Source organism: Embiotoca jacksoni, unplaced genomic scaffold (assembly GCF_022577435.1).
Source record: "Embiotoca jacksoni isolate LCO1_2020_lvr unplaced genomic scaffold, fEmbJac1.0.p SCAF_2, whole genome shotgun sequence".
Classification (NCBI taxonomy): domain Eukaryota; kingdom Metazoa; phylum Chordata; class Actinopteri; family Embiotocidae; genus Embiotoca; species Embiotoca jacksoni.
The window spans coordinates 2,320,118-2,341,651 of record NW_027185340.1 but is presented as its reverse complement, the minus strand read 5'-3'; the positions used below and the strand labels follow the sequence as shown (position 1 = coordinate 2,341,651).

General features: G+C 42.8%; 1 protein-coding gene across 3 annotated transcripts in view; it reads left to right on the top strand.

Annotated features, from left to right (window-relative positions):
• The first annotated feature begins 6,657 nt into the window (after positions 1-6,657).
• The window catches only part of LOC138200905 (FERM, ARHGEF and pleckstrin domain-containing protein 1), a 52,205-nt gene continuing 37,328 nt past the window's right edge, over positions 6,658-21,534 (top strand). For all 3 annotated transcript variants that reach the window (XM_069153894.1, XM_069153893.1, XM_069153895.1), the window contains exons 1-2: positions 6,658-6,861; positions 10,491-10,697. In XM_069153894.1, the coding sequence (XP_069009995.1) occupies positions 10,518-10,697 (180 nt within the window). In that variant the 5' untranslated portion in view covers positions 6,658-6,861; positions 10,491-10,517. The remainder of the gene's footprint in view (positions 6,862-10,490; positions 10,698-21,534) is intronic.

The window sequence follows — 21,534 nt, the reverse complement described above, 5'->3', positions numbered from 1 at the left end:
CAGCATCATTTGTGTACGTGGTAACGTATATGAGATGAAGTACAATTTCCCTGCTGTCCAGTGAAACAGGTCTAATGAGAATTGATTACCGAATGCTTTATGGAAATTGGCCTAATAGTTGTCGTGCAGCTTTATATCTTTGACTGGTGTTTTTAAAATGATCATTGTGCACTGCAGGTCCCCTTTTTTCCTCAAGCTTTTGCAGAATTACTTCCAGGGAATGTGAGGCAGCATCATTAAATGCTGAATTCCCAGCGGTAATCACACAGGAAAAATAACAATAAAATCAGCTTGAAAACAACCCCCCGACTGTGTAGGTGTATGAATTAAATAGGCCCTGGCTCATTGCTACCTGTTATCAGCTCTCTACTCCAGGGGCTCAGAGGCACAGACATTGCAGCTGTGACACAGCACACTATGTTTGTTCTAGCTGAGATCCTCTACATCAGTATGTCAAATGTGAAGACGACAGGGAGGACCTGCATGAGTCACGCCACCACCAACACCATCCCATAGACATAGCAGCAGTCTGTGACAAAAAGGCCAAGTCTGCCCCGTCCTCACTGACTCCAGGGCACAAAGAAGAGGAACACCCTGCTAGCCCAGCAGTTTTCAGGATGAAGGAGATTCCAATGCACAGACCAAACAAAGGGGCCTTTAAATTGCTTTAATCCCGTCATTGATCGGTGGAGCATTAAAGTCTGAATGTGGTCCAGACGAGGCCTGTAATGTGTGGAAATGAGGCTTTTGTGCCTGTGCAGCACAGGGGAATTGTGGAAATCAATATGTAAAAAGAAGAAATTATGCATTAGACGAAATGTTTTGACCGAGTCATGAACTGCGTACTGTATGTTGTTATGTTAAAGATATCGTCCTGGACCCGCCGGTCTTATTTTTCCAGGATTTTGGAATGCTGGATGTGCTCGTGACTGAGCGCGGTGACAGATTACATATCACTACCGCTGTACCGTAGCTGGGAGTCACCGCTGCCGAGGAGAGGCGAGCTGTAATCAACCCACTCTCAGCCCACTCTGATGTCTCATACCTTTTTATACCTTAAACAATGTTGATGTGCGGTGAGGGAGGGGGGGGGGGGGGGTGGAACAAACAAGCCAAGCTGTCAGAAGGCCTAATAACTGGGCGTCATGGCAACCAGATGGCGACACATGAGTTGTCAATTTCACAGTCTAATATGCCGCTGTAACAGAGGAGTGTGTGGGGGAGGATCTGTGCAAACAATGAATACATGTGTTCATCAATCTATGTTGCTGTTATCAGCGATAGACTTTTGAAGTGGGATGTATTTGCTTTTTCTCCATCTGTTCAGGTATGTATTTCTTCAGTAGCACCGAGTTCAGATGAACAGAAATATGAACAAGAAAGAAAGAAAGACTTATCTTTGCAGGTATTTGTGTTGTTTTTATCCACCTCCGGTATACAGTCTACTTGTTAAGCGTACGGCTCGCTAGCGCCCCTTAAAGACATGCCCCGGCGGCTACATGTACCGAGATGCACGAAATTTGGTGGACATGTGTACACACCGAGATGTACAAAAAGGTTCCACTACACCATTATGTCAACTCAACAGGAAGTCCGCCATTTTTAATTTAGTTGCCATTTTTTGCGATTTACACATGTTGTACTTTTAATGAACTCCTCCTACAGATTTTGTCGGACCGACTTGACATTTAGCCTGTGCACTCTTAACATGTTTGGGATTAAAAGTTAGCAAAATAATTTGTTTTCGTCGATCGGTGTGCCCGTGGCGTGGCGGCCAAAAAGTGACCCAAAAGTCATACTATAGCATGTCGTCCAAAAAGTGAAAAAAAAAAAAAAAAAAAGACTTTTGGGTGATTTTTTGTTAAAATAAAAGTCCAAAAGAGACTTTTTTTTTTCATTGTGCACTGGTTAGAGCAGTTGCCTCCTCACAGTGAGAATTGAGGCATACATGTCAGCTCAGAAAAAGGTCATACTACAAAAAGTGATAAAAAAATAAATAAAAAGGCATACATACCATCTGTCTCTATTATGTAGTCAGCTGACGTGATGAAGTGAAATACTAATTACATGGATTTATACACCAGCTGAAGGATTTTGTGTATTCCTGATTATGGGACAAGACAAAATATTTGAAGTTAATACAAACACAGAAAAAAAAAAAAAAACATGGAGCCAATGTGGCTCCACTGATGATGAGATATAAATATAATCAAATGAAAGATAAGCCTAACACTACCAGATAGAGTATGTAAGTTAGACAAAATCTTGATATTTGGTATGTGGCAACAGCCATGCCCTGAATCTCTTGAGTATTTCCATTGAGGAAATGCCTTCTAACCTAATTTACTCAAACAGAAACATAACATTAATCAAATCTGTGTAATCCTGCTGCTTTTACACATTCAGTGGCAGTAGAGAGAGCAGTTTGTCTTTTCCCTGTTTTTTCTTCTTTAAATAGGGCATGTGATGAGGCTCACCCCCCGCTGGCATCCTTTTCTTGTGGAGGTGTCGGGCTCAGCAGGAGCTCCACTTTGCTTATGTCTCGGGGAGGAAGCCTCATTCCTGGGCTTTGGATAGTCGCTCTATGTACAAAACAGATTCCCTTCCTCTGCTTGATCAGCTGTAAAATCTCCCCACCTCTCCACACTGCTCGCCCGTTTCCACCTGAGCTTGCTGCTGTTGCCAAACACTGTCGAGTATCTGTTCTGGAAAGACACCAAGATGTACAAAGATGTCTCGAGGCGGGCACTATTACTGCATCTGAAAACCAAAAACGTGAATCCCAAATCGAATTTAATTGTTTGACTCTGTAATTAGCGAGAACGTTTTTCAGATTGAGATCAATAGTCTTTAAATTGATGCTTTGTTTCAGAGGAATTTACACTGCATGCCAGACTATAAATCATTATTACTGCCATTACATATATTATAGGATAGATTTTTTTTATGAGACTGAAGAAATCAATAAATTTAACATATCATGCCTCGGGGCCAAGTGTTTTGATTTGTTGGTCTCATTACAGGCTTTTAAATTCTGCAACTCTCTTTTCTCCTCTTGTTTTGCACACAGCAAAACACAATAAAAACAAAAACAAATGTTGATGATTTATAAAGACTCCCGCTGTAACGTAATTAAGCTTTTTGTAATAATTATTTATACCTATACAGTCTGTCAGAGCAGGCCGCATTATTTTAAGTAAATAGACAGTAGATCGCAGCTTTGTGTGTGTGTGTGTGTGTGTGTGTGTGTGTGTGTGTGTGTGTGTGTGTGTGTGTGTGTGTGTGTGTGTGTGTGTGTGTGTGTGCGTCCAGACTGACTGGAACAGTGGCAGGTGGTGAAATGTAAAAGTGTAGCTCTGACTTTAACGACCTGGAATTCAAAGTTAGAGGGAATTTGGTGACAGGGCAGGAGATGCTGCTGGAGAGACTGAAATAGAAACTGAATCTCATTTCCACCTCCCATCCCTTCTTAAGGTGAGTAGGACCTGAGGGACCGATATTGTGTGTAAATGTTAAAAAGTGCTTCGGGCTGCTGTTGGTTACTTTGAATAGACCACTGGACTGGATTGTATGATTGTTTAGAAAAGAAAAAGAGGGATAAATTGTGGGTTTATTTATTTATGAAGTCAGTATGGAGTCAGTGGAACCAGATAAATGTACAGTGAGGTGATTGAAACCAGTGTGAAGCTGACTTGATGTTTTAATTCACTATTACATAACTGGATAAGAGATCACTAAGAACATGGCACCAAATCTTGATTGCTTACATAACTAATCCAAAACAGCATTGTCTCTGCTCTGTTTTCTCTCTTTTTCTGAGGCTCTCACTCGTTTTCACGCTCTTGCTGAAATGTTCATCTTTGCCTCAGTTCCAGCACAGCGCCTCCAGAGGGCCTCTGAAGCTGCCAAGACACCAAATGTGATCCCTCCATCTCCAGTCCCACACCACTAAAGCGTAGGAGACTTCCCTTCCTGCCAGTGAGAAGGTGGGTGAGCGGCAGACAAGAAAAAAAAAAATCCCTGATTTAGTCTTCTAACACACTGCTTGTGTTTTATCCCTGTCCCCGCTCACAACTACATACATGGGGGAGTGGGCGATGTGGAAGCGCCGGTCCAATCCGAAGCCCCCGGCCACCCTCCGTAAAAACAAAGAGGATAAGCAGGGAATACAAAGCAGTGAACACTTAGCAATGATAACATAATCTAAACAAGCAAATGTTCATAAACCAATTGATTTATCCAGAGGCTCCCCAAAATCGGACTATCCCCTATTGATGCCTCACGATCAGTGTCAGGAAGCGATAGTTGGCTTACTGGTGTCACGGTTGGACACTTTCAGGGCCTACTGACAGAGAACTCCATCTATAATACTACTGGGTACAGACCCAGGACCCTGGATAAGAAGCTCTGCATGAAGCGTCTGGAACTAAATCTAAAACCACCCAACAGAGATGCAAAACTGCCCGAAACTGCAACTGCAGAGTGACAACGAATAAACAGACAACCGCAATGAGACACAGACATGAAAAACAAAGAGATCCCACAAAGAAAACTATCACAAAGAGACAAAAATCCAACCCAATGGCCCATAAAGTGAGGACAAAAGGGCAAACAACAACCAAAATGTCCCAAAAGATTAAATACAAAACTAACACAAAAAGTGGCAAAAACAGATGCAAAACTACTTCAAAGAACGGCGAAGCAACAACAAATAGACAAAGAGATGAAAAGTGACAAGAAACAAAACAAGAACCAAAAGTGTCCCCAGATATATGAATGAGATGCACACCTACAAAAAGATGAATAATTACATTACATTTCATTTAGCTGACGCTTTTATCCAAAGCGACTTACAATAAGTACATTTCAACCATGAGGGTACAAATTCAGAACAACAACAATCAAGAAAGTACCATTTTCATTCAAGATAGCTAAACTTCAAAGTGCTATAAGTAAGTGTAATTTTAAGTGCTACTATTCAAGGTAAAGTCTGAAGAGGTGTGTTTTTAGTTTAGTTTGAATAATGACCAGAATCTGTGTTTCCCAAAATGGTTGGCTGTCACATTTATTTGTTACACTGAATAAACTGTGTAAGTTTAAATAATGTTTAGTTTATTACTAAAAAAAAAAAAAGAAACAGCAAAAAACAGGCCTTTAAATGTGAGTCTTACTCATTTCTACAAATGTGCCACTCTTCTTTAAAACTCTGCTCCAGTCTGGTTCCACCATCCAAACATTTTAAAGCCATCCCTGGATTAACCTATTTTTAGGATCTTGGTACAGTGTGGTTGGTTTCAAGCAGCATTGGTCTTTAGTGCCATCAGTTTTCCCATGTTGTGGATCCCAAGTTGATGAACATTACAGATCTCTTGGTGGACATTACAGAGATGGAATAAATTCTGTACTTGGACACTGAAAGTCTTTGTGTCAGCAAAATCAGCACGGTCATGCCATGTTGATGTCATTGGCTTCATTTGACTGGTGAAGAAAACTGATTTGAGTGTTTTTGTGGCAGGTTTTTACAGCCCTGCTTTCATGCATGTGGGGAAGGGAGCGTTTTAAATGCAGAATTTAACACGTGATCATGAGTTTAAACTATTCAAGTTCCACAGACTGTGTGATCCTGCTGCAAGTCACTTGTGGCAAACCGAAGCACCCTCCAGTGGATTCTGGGTAAAGTGCAGGGATTCGGCTTAGGTTAGGCCATGCAGTGTGTTGTATTTTGTTAAAAAAAAGAAAAAAGAACAGACACGTCCTTGAAAATAATAAAAGGATCTAGACGGCAGCTCCTGTTGCGTGGCTGACCCAAACCTCTGACTCTGTTTACTCAAATAAAATGAAAGCCGAAGTACTTTTTATGGTACTAAAAGTGAACAGACCACATGAACAGAACAGACAACCAGGAGAGAACAGAGTACCTGACATTACCCTCCCACTCCTTCATATAAATAAAACCGTATCTTCTTCACTCTTTGTTTAATACATTCCACGATTGTTTAGCTCCTTGACACACTGACTTTTACTGTTTATAGTCTCTGAGAATTAAGTGGCCAGTTTATATCTTAAACTTCACCATGGTGCCTGAGATGATACACAAACAGTTCAAAATTGCTGTTATCATTATTTTTCTTTCTCCTCCATTTCCCTTCTTTAATGTATTTTCAGACGCCCATAACTTTATGCATTTTGATCCATTCTCTACACCTACACCTTACCTTGAATCCATTTGCACTCTTTTAGTAGATTTTCAGTGACATTGCTTTCCCTGCAGTGTTTTTATATTTATTGCATTATTGTGTTGAGTCTCTAGTAGCCTATATCATCTGTTGTTGTGCAGTTATCAAATGCAGTTCAGTTCTCCCAGACCTGTGAATTTATCAAAATGGAATAATCTTACATCTTTGAACCTCAGATGATTCAAATCCACCTGTGTTGTGGCTTCACAAGATGGCATTGCTTCATTTTTAAGGGATCACAGTCCAAACGTGTTCACAAACCACTCGCTTGCAATTTGTGAATTGGGCTGTTGCTGCTGCCGCCGCTAGGTGGTGCTCTTGCTCCTCGTTGTCCCGGGTCTGCCGAGAAGGTGGAGGTACTGCACCTCCCTTATTGTCTGAGTGCAGGCACCGGGAGTGGATCCGCCGCTCGGTTCAATGTAATCCCGTCTCTCTCCAGCTCACTCATTCAGTCGTCCGCCATGGCGACCGCAGGAAGCCTCCTCTCCGCCGCGAGCTGCAACTAAAAACTCAACTGGGATTCAATTTCTTTTCCCCGCAACGTGCTGGACGTGGATGTAAAAATCTCCCCTCAGCCGGGAAATACTTTGGCGTGTGGACGAGCCCGCATTTTGGAGAGAAAGGGGTAAGAATCGTGCAGCACAAGTCGTCTCAGTGAGCTCTTAGCAGAACTTGTTTGAGGAGATTAGGGTTAAGTCTTGGGAGTATCTGCCCCGTGTTGTCTTGTGATCCGGTGAATTTCGAGGGTGGGGAAATAACTCTGAGTGGAAACCCTCATATGCTGCCAGTTAAGTGTCCTTTCTGTCCCGCAGTGTGGGTTGCATTGCACACATATACCTTCTCGCTGTATGGATGTGTGCAGACGCCGCAGTCGCTGCTGTAATTTTTTTTTTTTTTTTTTTTTTTAAATTAAAAAATGATTCATGCATCTCTGTGACATTTAAAAATCTCGCCAGGAAGTCAGCATTTAAATATCTGCCACTTGCTTGCCAGAGCGTGTCCAGGTGAGTCCAAAGCAGTGCATTCATGTTACGCCTACTTTATAGGCTGATAATGTTCTGGGGATTCCAGCAGCCTGCTCTATTAACCTACATTACATTCATGGTGTGAACACACTACCAGACGGTGTGAGGTGAGTCTGCGTGGAGGGAAACATCTCAACCATTTTTCTGCAGTCATTCAGGCCGTTGTGAAAAGCCTCTGCATGTTACCTCTTGGTTTTTCATTCCTTTCACTTCCATGAACACATGTCACCCTGCCAATAATACAGGGGGAATTTATTCACGCAATCCCAGCCACACCCAGGTATCAGTGTCTGTTACAGAACAGAGGTAACTGAGCTCTTTCTTTTGGGTTGTTGTGTTGGAGCTGCTCTCAGGTAGACAGCTGGCTCTCTCAGCCACAGCCTCTGGCCATTCAGCTGTCACTAAAGGATTCCAGCTGTGCAAGTGGTGGACCTCAGTGAGGGGCCCTTGTGTGCTCCCCACCCCCCCACCCCCACCACAACCCCTGCACACAGAGGAGCCACTGTTACTACCCTGGAGACTCTTATGTGCCGGCAGTCACAGCTCCACATTACACACATGTGGGGAATTTCAAGCAAACAAGTTCAAAGGCGGGGTGGTTTACCCAGAGGATCACTCAGGAGTCTGTGAACATCCCTCCGGCACTAAACCGGGCGACCGGCCTTTATGTCACACTCTGACCTCTGGGAACAAGGTGCCATCTGTACAACCAGTGGCTGTATTATTTGTGTTTGTGTTACCTTTTCAGAGGAACACACAGACCCAGACTCATGACTGATTGATGCATGATGCTTGGTGCAGGGGGAGGGAATAATCACTGTCTACTCTTTCACTGCCCTCTGTTTCTCTGCTGCTTTGTTTGAAGAGTGTCCGGTTACGTGGCATGCATGTGCAGGTCATAGAAGCCGCCGATTCACAGACTCGACATGACACACTTGCCAGTAATCAAGGCGAGAGCGACGGAGTGAGGATCAAATGTCATAATCGACTGGACGAGTAGGAAAATGTACTTGTTTTCTGTCCACGCCCCCTTGTGACAGCTTCAGGTCTGGTTTCCATGAACCTCGGGGAGTGTTAGTCTGTACTTTAGGTGGAAAACACCAACATCTCACACCTACCCGCTCGGTGATGACGGTGCACGGGCAGGTGCAAATGATTCACAGCGAACTCATGGAGGAGGTGAAAGAGCCGCGAACTTAATCTGAGCTTAATGTGAGCGTGCTCCCTTTCATTTAGTACCGAAAGAGACAAATACGTTTATAACGATGAACTAAAACTCAAACATTGACCCTCGACTATTTAAAACTAAGTTACATTACAAATTGCCCCTTTTACTTTGTAGTAGTCTGGAACCAGATCTAAAATTATCGGTCAATAATGCAGAAGAGTTGCTGCTTTTCCCTGTTCCACTGCTGTACATATGATCTCATTTGTAGTTTCATCACTGGTCAAGGAAAAAAAGCAATTTGAAGATGTCAGCTTGGGCTTTGGAAAACTGTGACAGACATCTTTCACAATTTCTTTGACACTTTATTGACAACTAATCATCAATCATTACCCAATAATGGCATAGTCATTAGTTGCAGCCCCATTAGTCATTACTAACATCTACAGTCTGCAGTGTTTGACTGGAAACTGTTTGTATGCTGCTCTTCAGCATTAAGCAGACCGTCATCAGACAGAATCGAGTGTATCCACTGTCCTTGGCCTATTTTCTGCACACACTCTGCTGGATTACATTATGGACTCCTTCGAAATGCCTTATTCAGCTTTCAGCTTAGACTTGGCAGCAGTCAGTCACCTCTGCGGCGGCTGAACAACTGACCACTGGCCTCGGCACTCGGACAAACCACTTGGTGAAGTCTCAGGATGACATCAGCCTGCTGGAATGTGCAATGAAGAGAGAATTAAGCAGGACAGCAGGGCCTTAGGGGGGTCTGGCTGTGGATAAATTGAGGGGGTGGAGAGTCGCCTGCTCGTGTGTCAACCCGGAACAAATGAGTCCACGAGTTTGTCCAAACACAGACTACAACACACAAAGACACACACACACACACACACACACACGCACACACGCACACACACACACACACACACACACACACACACACACACACACACACATTTCACCTGGGAAAAACACAGACTGGGTGACACTGCAGATTCTACACCCCAGATGTGACCCTCCATTGGTGGACACAGTTGTGTTAGATGAACCACCATCGCTTAATTCATTTCTATTATCTGTTACTTTTCACCAGCCTTTTCAGCTATTTTATCAGTGCATCTGATATATAGCTTTAGTTTATTTAATTACTTTCTAGCTAACTATTTCTCCATTACCTTTATGGATCCATTTAACTCTTTTCATTATTTATACATGACTTTTATTCTGTTTTGTCTTTTAGATGTCTCTTTAAATCATTTTAAAACTACGACTTTGACCTATTTTAACAGTGTATCTGCGTTAGCTCCCCTCTCTGGCCGAACACCCACTGCTGGGTGATGGAGAACACGTTACTAATTGTGTACTGTTGGTTTAGTTTACAACACAGCAAATACAACCTGCATTAGGATGAATTGTTAGGGAAGTCTTTGCTGTGTATCTTCAAAAGCATCAGAATAATGCTGAATTTTGCATAGTCATTACTAGAGTTAAATGATTTCTTTATACGCAGTATTCATGTTTAATTTTCTTCTCTTTACTCCCTGATTACTCTCAATTCGGAGTTCACATTTCCTGCAGTGTCTTTACATGTTGGAGACATTTTAAATCCCGAGTGTGTCTTTGTGTCTTTGGCCCTCCTGTTTTGCTTTTACGTCTTCCTGAATCAATTGCCGTTGCCCTGACTCTGATTTTACACTCTAGCATCGTGATTCATTTGTCAAATCAAATTATGGCTCGCTGATTTGTGCTCTGAAATCAAGAACATGCTTGGATCTTTTTTACAGTAATTGGGTCCCCCACAGGCAATAATTATCAGCCATTAGTGGCGAGTGCAAATACTGCATTTGCAATTACTCTGTTAGTGTGACACAGAAGGTTGTGCAGTCTGTCCTCTGGGCCCCGATGGACTCGTTGTACTCTGTTGCACCTCCGCCACGGACGCTGTGCAAGAGGGGGTTAAAACACTGCCGTCATTTTTACAACTTAAACTGCAGTTCTGTGTTCTCGTGCCTGTGAATATGCGTCTGTGTCTCTGACCTGTGTGTCTTGGCTTCGGTGCAGGCCGGGCAGCGAGCAGTGCAGAGCACCATGGCAGAGCCGGACCCAGAGCCAATGTCCTCCGGAGCAGGTCAGCGCCTCGGAGCCCCAGAGACTCTTGGCATCAGTACGTTGGACCCCGGGCACAGACCCCCGGCCATGCCCCCAGGACGACACGTCAGCATCAGGGTCCGCATGTTGGACGACACAGAGGAGCTTTTTGACATATCGGTGAGTTGCTATTGCTCTCTTGCCCCGTCGCGTTTCTTGACGGGAATACTAATGTCAGAATCGGACCCTTCGTTATTTCACAGTGGCCAAGAAGCATTTCCCGTTTTCATCATAGCAGCAGCAGTCTGGTAACAGGTTGGCATGGCAACTGCATGTTGAATGCATGGATGAAATTGGAGTAATGTCAGGGTTCTTCCAGCGTATTGCGCTGGTATTTAATTTCTTTCGACTGTATACCCACCAAATCTGCTCAGCTGCTGTCATCTGTTGCGGCACATTTATCTGCGACACCCCGGCAACCTCTAGGAGATTCTACGGAAACCGATGACACCGTGACGTTTTACAGTTTTTATTCTGACATTTGGTGTGTTGATGATGTGTGAGATCCACCGGTGCTTTCTTAAATAATGTAGTGAAAGCAGACAGAAACACAAGAGAGACAAGAATAGGATTTCTTTTGTCTTTGAATGAAAAGAGCTGCCATTAGAATTCCACTCATGATTTCAGGATTCAGAGGATTAACTTTCTCATCACGCAGATCCAAATTTAGACTCTGTGGTCTAAGCTAGTTACGCAGATTACATGAAAGTGGAGCTAAAATTAGATGCTGATTGTGAATCTCTTATTATGTGCTCATAAGACTTTAAATGCAAAATTCTAGAAACAAAATGCAAACAATAGATTTCATTCCAATGTTATTATGATTAACGTTCACACCGTAGTTTATTTGAAGTCAGTCGTATGTACACTGTCTTGCTGTCCTCAATACGCAGCAAAAGGTCAGCAAATTGATCCGCAGCTGAAAATAGTTCCAAACAAACCTGCTTCTTATTTTAGTCCATGTAACACTTTCTAAGAACTACAATTCCCAGCTGATTGAGGAAATGAAAAAAAATAAAAAAATAAAAAAATAAAAATATATATATATATATATATATATATATGTGTGTGTCCACTGGACAGTTAGAACAAACAGACTTGGGAATGATGTCATAGACCGGTGAAAGGAAAGAGAGACAAACTAATGCTTTGTTGATATCGTTTTTTCTTTGGGACTTGCTAACAGAAAAAAAAAAAAAATATGATTGTGGATCAATAAGTTCACTTACTCGTACATTTTGTTGCACATGCTTTTGTGAAAAGTGGTCCGGGTCCATCTGTGATGTTGTACGCACCTGAAACTCGCACATCAAAGTTTGTGACAAATTATTGGGGAACAAAAAGAAGTAGCAGAGAGACGAATGCGGTGAGATGGGGTGGCGGGGAGCGACGACTGTGTTGGTGTGGGTGAGAAACTTGTCATGTTGGAGAATCAAAGTACCTTTTAGCCACAGTTCAGGTCATTTTCACTGAATGTTTTCCCTCAGACGCCACAGAACATCACAGTAGAGCTTCGTGGTGCCAGTCTGAACCTGGAGGACAAATTCACGGCACACAGCCCCACCGAAGCCGAAGAAAACCCACCTGGCCTGATGAGCCTTTTTCGGTTTTGGACAGTGACGTTCACCCCCTCTGAAATGTCAATGTCACTTAAAACACCTCTCCAGGCTCATTGCTTCCTTTCCTTAGACTTTCCTGAAGCATTTTGCGGGTCTCCATGGGTGATTTTCAGAGTCTGACACAAAATGTGATGTTCACCCTCAGGTTTGTTCACGGAGAAATTTCCGATGCGCCAGACCAGCGCTCACAAAAACGTGCACAACTCACGGGCGAATTTTGTTCAATTGACAGTATTTGTAACACTGGCTCATAAGGGTTGTACCTTCCTCCTGCTCCCTGCCCATCACAGTGTACGCATTGTTTGCATGCAAAAGGATCAGTCTTAGAATGTATTGATCCGCCCTCGTATATTTACAATAACAGCAGCCTTATCCTTTAAGAAGAAGAAGACATGATTTCCCCGAGCATTTCTTCCCACAAGGTTTTCTCCTGAGTTAGTGGTAGAAAGATGGAGTGGAGAAAGTGTGAAAACGGTTATTTGTCTCAGGATAGAGTGGAAGAACCGGCTGTATCCTGTGAACACATCACTGCCCAGAACATCGGACCACGATAGAGAAAAGTGGAAGGTGGTGATGGAGCGAAGCAAATCCAGCAGCCTGTTTTAATGTGTCTGAATGAGGGTCGGCACTAAAGCTGCAGAGCCTTCATGTCCGTCCGTGAGTGTGCAGTGCACGTGGATGTGTCCTTCTGCCGGTTTCCGAAGGCAGTGTGGGTAAACGCTGTCCCTAAAGCGAGGCGGCTCTCCCTGTGCATGACTGCTAATCTTTCTGGTGGTATCATGTGTTGTACTTAATACTTAAGGCTCACAGTGAAATCCTGTCTATCTGCTCTCATTTAAACTACATTATTTTTGTGTACTTTGGATTTAGTGAGGCATCAAAGCCTAATTTGTTTTTGTTTTAAGAGACAGGATTCTTGAGGATCTTCTAACTGCACTCTTTAAACAGGCTTCTGTGCCATATTTGCAATTGTCATTTTCCACATTAGTTTGCCAGTGCTGCCTTTTGAGAACTGAATATCATCCACCCAGTGATGCCTTCATCTGATATGGGCAGATGAGGAGGGGATTTTAATTCAGCCTGCTTCAGGGCTCCTAATCTGTAACCACCTGCAGTGAGGCTCTGCTGTCTGAGGCTTTCTTCAGGTGACAACCACCTCTGCGTTTTCTCAACACATTAAGTTTTAATGGCTTTTTAGTGAACCAGAGTAGTGTTTAACACTCTTCTACCATCCAAAGAATACACACACACTGACACTTTGGACTTTCTGATATCGAACATGTCACATTATACGGCAGCTTTAGTAGTATGTTGTTTCTCAGTTTGATTCATCCTCGTCTTTCCACTTTCTTTGTTACATGTTTGATGGACATGTAGTGAGATTTTGTGATAAAATGTTGCGTAGCAGGAGTGCTGCATACATCTTCTGGCTCTTACAGCTCTTACAAGGACCTAGAATGAACATTATGGTGTAGTTGAGTGGCTTTTTTTTTTCACTGCACCAGGCCGGATGGGCTGAAAGAAGCTGAAGATGGAGGATGACAAAAGGCCCCTGCTAACAGAAAGCTTTGTTCATGCTCAATTTAACACACATTATATCCTCTATCTCAAGTCGAGATAAAAATCTCAGGGGGCTTGATTTTGGTTTTTTGCCTGAAGGTGTCAAAGGAGTACATTTTCCTGAGTCGTTTGAACTGGAAGGATCTGATACTGTACTCTTAAAGTTCAGTGTCGTAAATGGTCTTTTCTATTTTCGCTTTAAGCTTCTAGAGAGGCATTCATCTGATGCCTCTTTTGAAGGCATATACTGTATATCCCTCAAAAGAATTTGGTTTGGTATGAATGTTTAGTTGCTTATAGTAAGTTGCTTAACTTCAACAGTGTCTACATTTAAGACACATTTTGTCCACATCCTGCTGATGTTAATCTCTTCCCCGCAGCAGTGAAGTGAGATGACTTCATGGTGTACAAAACACGTCAAGCAATTATCTAGTCTTTTATTTTGCAACGGGAACATGTCGGATTGTTCAAGTAATGGCGGATTTCATAGTCAGAGTGACTCAAGGCAGAAATCTTTAATGTGTCTCTTTAAGGAAAACATAAAACGTCTAACTCTGTTACTGATACCGAAGGATTCAGTTGCTATCCCTGTGTTTGAGAGGGGTAAGTTTCCACCTCAGCGGGCAGAGTATCAGATGGTTGAGAAACAAAAAGGGGCCATCGAGCAAGCTCGTGGGTCACATACCATGCTGTGGCCTACTTAGCACTCTAGCTGTGAACCCACTTGTGTTGATGCTGATGATGTTTGGCTCCAAACACCTGGACAACGGTAGACTGGCGTTGATGATGAATCACACTCCGGTCGAAATATTGGTCTGGGTCTGACAGTTTTGTTATTTCTGATGAAGTATTTTTTTAAACCAAAATTCGCTTCTGTTTGTTTTGCTTGTTGCAGAGTTCAGTAGAGCAGGAAATCCAGACTGCAGCCGTCGGTCTGTGTTGTGTTCCTCCGACTAATGTGCAGTGACAATGTCTGTGCTGATGTTTTGATGCTCATGTGTATTGCTAAAGGCTGGTGGAAGCTCCACAAAAGTTGTGTGATTGGAGCGTGGACTTAGGGGTAAGGATGTGGGGGATGGGACGATGAAGGCAGAGTGGAGGGAGGAGAGGCTCACTCATTCCTGTAAGTGAAGGAAGCAGTCAGGCTGTTTTAGCCAAACATGAAGCACAACATACATGAAATACTTTCATCTAATTCTGACTTTAGCAACACCGGCATTCACCATTAGAAACCCAGACACATACTGCCTCTCCCTCATTGCTCTGCTACCACTGTTCTTCCTCTCTAACTATAATGAGCCACTGAGGACTGCAGTCTCTCCTCTCCAGCCATCGCTTTCTCCATTAGAGTCGTGGTGCAGCCCCTTTTAAAAGGCTACCGTGCAGAGAAAAATAAATAAATAAATGAATGAATTAATGAATTGCAAACCCCTTCATCTCTGCATTTTCATTTGCTCTCCATATGAGATTTTTTTCCCAGCACTGTCTCATTAAACTACAATATATTACTTTCGCTTTCCTAATTACGGATGAAGTCAACAGCAAATTAATATGCAGCCTGAAATAAAACACATTTTTAGCCACAGTCAGTCACTTCACCACTTTGGTCCAAACTAAATATCCCAACAACTACTGGGTGGATTGCTACGACATTTTGTGGAGCCCGAGGATGATTCCTTCTTATTTTAGTGATCCGATGACTTTTTAATCAAGCACCAACAAAAGTTTAAATATCTCAACAGCTACTACATGGTTTGCCATTATATTTAGTTTGGACAGTCATGGTTCCCAGAAGATGTATCATGATGACTTCGGTGATCACTTGGCCTTTCAGATCTCACCACCGTGAGAATACAATTTGTGATTTAAAAACTGTCATTCCCATCAGCATCGACTGTACTTGTCTCTGCTTAAAGTTAAATGTTAACATGATAAACTACTATCGTGAGTCCAATTAACAAAATATCTGGAAAAAAAAAATCACCGTGTTAAAATTGTCTTTGTGCGCATCTTAGCTCGCTAACGTACCGTGCTTGAGTACAGCTTCACAGAAACACCGTCATGGCTGCTGACTCTGTCTTGTTTCAGATTTACTGCAAAGCCGCAAGCGGTTATAAATGATCAACAAAGTTTTTTCTAAGATTGTTTTCTGAGCGCAGCGTGTAAAGGTCGGTTGCTTCAGAGCTGTATCTCGGGGGTGGGGGTGGGGGTGGGGTCGGGGGTTGTTGATGCTCTTAGCGTCAGCTTTTGATCAGTCGGTTCAGATTACAAATCAGTAGATAAAGATAAAGATATTAGTGGAAGCCCCTCCTGGGCTGTGTTCACTTAATGTAGCCGTCTGATAATCCTTCATCCTAACATACAAACACTCAACAGATACAAGAATGTTATAACGCGCACATTCCTCAATTGAAGCTTCTTAAATATATAAATGCATTGTACAGCTCTCCTTCCATCCTGCCCTGAGGTGTCTCGGAGGTCGACCTACTGAATCACAATGATATTAGCCACAGAGTTCATGTGACAGCGTGTAATTCATCTCACACTGAGGCCGACCACTCTATCCGTGATGTCGTTACATCCCATGGCCTGATCCATAGCTTATCACTACTATTTGTCACAGTAGAGTAGACAGAGGTGTGTTTTTACTGTGATATGAGATGAAATCCCCAGGAATCGGTCACTGACTGGATTTATTCTTCTTTGTTTTTCTTTTTTTTTTTCTGCTGCTTATACATGTAAACAGATACAGCATATCTAACCCATTTTGAGACCCAGAACAGTCATCCGGTGCTGAAGAGATTTTGTTCTTTTCCCCTATTCCCATAACAAGAAGCATGTTTACACAGAGAAACCAGGGCAGCAGAGGCCACCCAGGCTAAAAGGGGGCTCTTGTCACAAAAGGAAGGACCTGCATGCTTCAGAGCAAAAGACTCACACACCAGTCCAGAGGGCTTCCCATCATCCCACCACTCACCACTCCTCTCCCCATATGCTGTCCCCCATTCATTGTAATGGGGAGCAATTAGAGCAGATCCAGTGTGCCTTGTTGTCGGCTGAATGGCAATGAGGTCCTGACTTAATGAGTAGAAACAGGATGAAGGGCTTCTTTCTGCTCCGTCTTCACCAGCGTCTGTGTGGCTGTTCAGTGACCAGCAGTGTGGAGAAGCTGCCACCTGTGGATCAATGCCCAGATGCATGTTGAGAGTCGGGTATCACAGGTGCATGATTAGATACCTTTTCAGCACCAGTACAAATAGCAGGTAATTTATTGGATATGTTAATACAGCATGTATTGATCAGAGTACTTACTAATTCTTACATTCATGCCACTGTCGCTCGTGTAAAATACCATGAATCGATTCTATGAATCTGTGCATCAGTTGTTTTTGTACTCATGTTTTGAAGAGGCAACACAACACAGATATTTTCCCAACGAGAAAAAGTTTATTACAATTATCAGGCATGATTATTTAAACAGACATGGTGAGACACAAAGAGGCTCTAAAGCCAATAATGATGTTTCTGATAATAGATTAACATTAAAATCATATTTTTATGCAAATATGACAAATCTTTTGAATCTAGCTTCCACTTTTGGTGAGAACAATCTTATTATTATTATTATTATTATTATTATTATTATTATTATTAAGAATAATATATATTATTCTTAATGCTGGTAAACACAAAGACAGTTTAATGGCATGAAGTTAAGCTTTAGTTTGGGACATTGTAATCCATTATTGTCAATGTTTATTTACTAAATGATTGAAAAACCAATTAAATGAGAAAGGCAGTGACAGATTAGTCAAATATGTAAATAATCCATTAGTTACAGCCTTAATGCAGAAAATGATTAATGCAGTGTTATATTTGGGAGTATCAGCCCTACAAGTGTGCATACATGGCTGTTTATTTTGTGGTGGATTCATATGTAAACCATATTTTTGTTGAGTTAAGGATTACTTTTTGGCCATTTTGTACCTTTATCACTATCAGATGTGAAGGAGCAGTAGAAACAGACAGGAAGTGTGGTGGAAGAGATCAGGGGAATGATATACAGAAAAGGTCCGGCTGGCTGGGAATTGAACCGGGGACTGATTGCTGATGGCTTTTGCGCCCATGTGGTACACGCCCTCCCACTTGGCTATTGGTTAACTTCCCTGTCGGCCATTTTAATGACGACTTTGGAAAATGTTAGCTTTTCTATACGTTTGCTGAATTTTGTGTACAAAGAAGGAAAACGGCCCCCGGGTTGGTGTGCATTTCCAGGCTTGTTTTTGCTCATATTAGGTATTAATCATATCGTAATAATATTCATAAATTGTAACTGGCAGCGAAACAAGTTTTCCAATTCAAGCTCAAATGTAGGTGAATAAAAACTCTGGGGAATTTCCTCCTCATCAACATTATGTCTCCACGGCACCACAGGTCGATACCATTGAAATTCAGCCTGCATATTATTTGTGAGCATTACAGACCACGCAGAGTTCTCCGTATCTCATGTTTCACATTGTGTATTTTTAAATGTCAATTGTAAAGGAAAAGCAGAGCTCAGAGGGAGGAAGAGAATCTCGTCTCGAAGCGGTGTGCTAAATCCTGTTAAACTCTGAGCTGTGGTGGGGACACGGTCTGCTTTCCCCAGCTTCACGGCGCTGGGGGGGGGGGGGAGGGGGGGGACTCACAGAGGTGGTGCTTGAATGATTTAGGCACACGGGATGATTTGGCACCAATATTTCTTGATGAGCTGTCATTGGCTGAATATGAATACAAATGGGATTTGATTGGCCGTTACGGCACTCAGGAGAATGAGGCAGCAGCCATGCTGCCCAAAGCGAGAATCCAACTCTCCTACCTTTTACACCATGTCAGTGAGTTTTCCAAACCCATTACTGTCACTCTCCTTTTGCTAATATGAGTCATGCACAAGCAACAGTGAGATCTATTAAGATTAACTGTGCTCTGACTGCAGCATTCCTTCAATATACACGGTCATTTGGGGGTTTATACGCTGCTCCTCTGCTGTGTCGAATTAATTTTAGAAGGAGCCGTAGGAGAAAGCTGGTGGAGAGATGCGAGGAGATGGTGACCATGGCGATGTGTCCCTCCCCCGTTAGAGCCATCTCGTCTTTACAGAGTTGTGAATGAAAGGATTGTTAGAGACAGTGTACAGATAAACAGCGCCTCTCTGATTTTTATCTCCCATGTCACCCGAGAAAGTGTTTGCAGCCTGGCTGGGGACATAATCAGAGAGAGGCCTTGATACAGCAAGGAGACTGGGAATTACCACCATCCCGGCATCTGATATTTGTCACTGCTGTCTGTTCTGCTAATGTATTACATTTGTTCACTTTTGGGAGCCTTAAAATAGAAACATGTCTTCTTTTTAAACGTGGCTGTCCCAGTGGTGTTGCTTCAGCCGGCATTAATCTATTCTTACTCACTCTTGGAAAACGCATGCAGCTTCTTCGTTCGGCCTGCTGCCCTGGGAATGAATTATTTCTCGTTTATCATCCCTCCCTTCGCTGCTTGGAGGCACCTCGTTGCCGCGACCTTTGAGCTGCAGGATAAACTCCCTCTGAGAGGTGGTAGTTTGAGTCCTCGGCTGGTGCTCTGTCACTGCGAACATATGCGGCTATGAATTTCAACGCTGTACTAGTTCTTCTTTGAAAAGGGCACATGTAATGATGCCGGTCTATGTGTGGGTTGCCATGGCTACGCACAGAGGTGGATGAGGTGCGTCTGAGCCGGTTGCTGTGCTGCAGAGTTCTGTCTTCCACTGATATCTGCTGGGGGGTGGGGGCCTCCATGCAGAGCATTAATGTGAGCGTCGTGCTCAAGCGTGGGGATACGCTGCTGCACATCATTTCTGACTTACTTATTCAGGAGGCGCAGCGCTCCGCGCCGAGTGTTGTGAGAATGTGTGCAGGTTTCCTTTTTTGGATTCAAATCCCTTTGATTTCAAATATGACTCACAATAAGTTATGAGGAATTATTAGCTCGTCTTGGTGTCACTGCTGATTGACCCAGTTTCCCTGAAAGATGCCATTGTGTTTTGGGTGGCAAGGATGTTCGGGGGTGGGGGGGTCATATGCTTAGTGTCACTATTGAGACATAAATGGAAGATTTGCGTGCTGCTGTAGAGACACTGCTGTGGTTTTAAAAGCTCAGACATCCACTACAAAGATGACGAAAGCCTCTTTCAGATTTTCCACCAGTGAGCTGCACGCATTGAAGTTGGAAAATGTTAAAAGTGTGCTTTAATGTCAGCGTAGCGTTCACGTGCTTTGCATCATTCTTACTCTAGCAGACCGTCTTCTGCTGGAAAATATTCTCATACTTTCCTCACATGAACTCTGAACCCTTTGCTGCCTGTCTCTCATGGCATGAAATTGAAATCCACAGCGGGATGTAGTGGGGGAGGCTTGGAGGGGGTCGGGGGAGGGCTGCTTTCCCACGTACAGCCATCTTCCTCCCTCACATCCTGAAATGTAATTGGGTCGTGAAGGATGAGAGCCACAGTAGAGGAGTAATAGTGGGAATTATCTGGTAACGGATGGCTAAGAATACTAAGATGTTCGAGCCACACACTTTGATTTATAAAGAGAAACTCCTCTTTCATCAGCTCACCATCAGGGGTTCCTGCAGAGAACGTCGAGTAACTCGCCTAATTACCAAAAATAGATCCTGAGATTTTCTTTAAAAAAAATGGATGCAGAAGATATATTAGCGTTTTTGTGTGTGTAGCAGGAAAATCGACAGAAAAATTGGATTATAAATTGGTGTGATGTAAAACTGGAAGTTATATTTATAGCTCTGGCTGGCAGACTGAGCTGGGCCAGTCGCACCGAACGTTGCAACCAAGAGTGTGAGGAAATTAGTTGGGAGTCCTGCAGAAAAATCAAAACAGATTGCAAATAGAGATGCTCAAATCATTGATAAATCAAGCTTCTGCCTGTCCCAGTTATTGCAGCGTGAATTCAAACATCACCAGACCAGAAACATAAATAGTCTGTGATCACAGTGTCTGTTGTGCATTTACATGTGCAGCCGCATATCCACCACAGACAATGTATTTTTCTCACTGTGAAAGACTTAACAAAGTGTTTCATGAATTTTTGGATGTACCTGAACACATCTGACGGGGCTGTGGTTTACTTTGGTGTAAAGAAGGTTGGGAACAACTGGTCTACATCAGTGTTTTTGCAGCACGGTGGCGTTTTGTCAACAGCGTGGATGGAAGAACAAATGCTTCTTCATCAGCAGCCAAAGTCCTCCCAGACTGTGAGGATATTTCGAACAGCTTGTAGAAATTTGATATCCATCATGTATCGTAACTAAACGGTAAAAAGAGCTTCAGTGACTAATCGCTTAGTGAGTTTACGGTAAATTAATCTGCACTATTTTGTGAACTGATTGAGGAAACATTTATCATTTTACCAGGTTCTTGAAGGTGATTTGCTGCTTTTGTTTGTCCTATTGGCTTGCACCAACTCTGATGGGGTTTTGAATTGTTGGTTGATTAAAACAACCGATCTGAACACTTAAGTTGGGTATAGGGAATTTATAGCTGCACCTTTCACGATTTTGGGACATCTTCTAGACAAAATGGTCATTTTGATCAATCGATCATGGAAATAATTGTTCTCTCAGAAGTAGTCGTTAAGTTTACAGAGATACACTGAAACTGCTGAGAGATTGTGGGTTTCTTTTGCAGAACGAGACATTGACTGGTGTCTGAATGGTAAATATTTCCATCATATGTCACTTCTCCA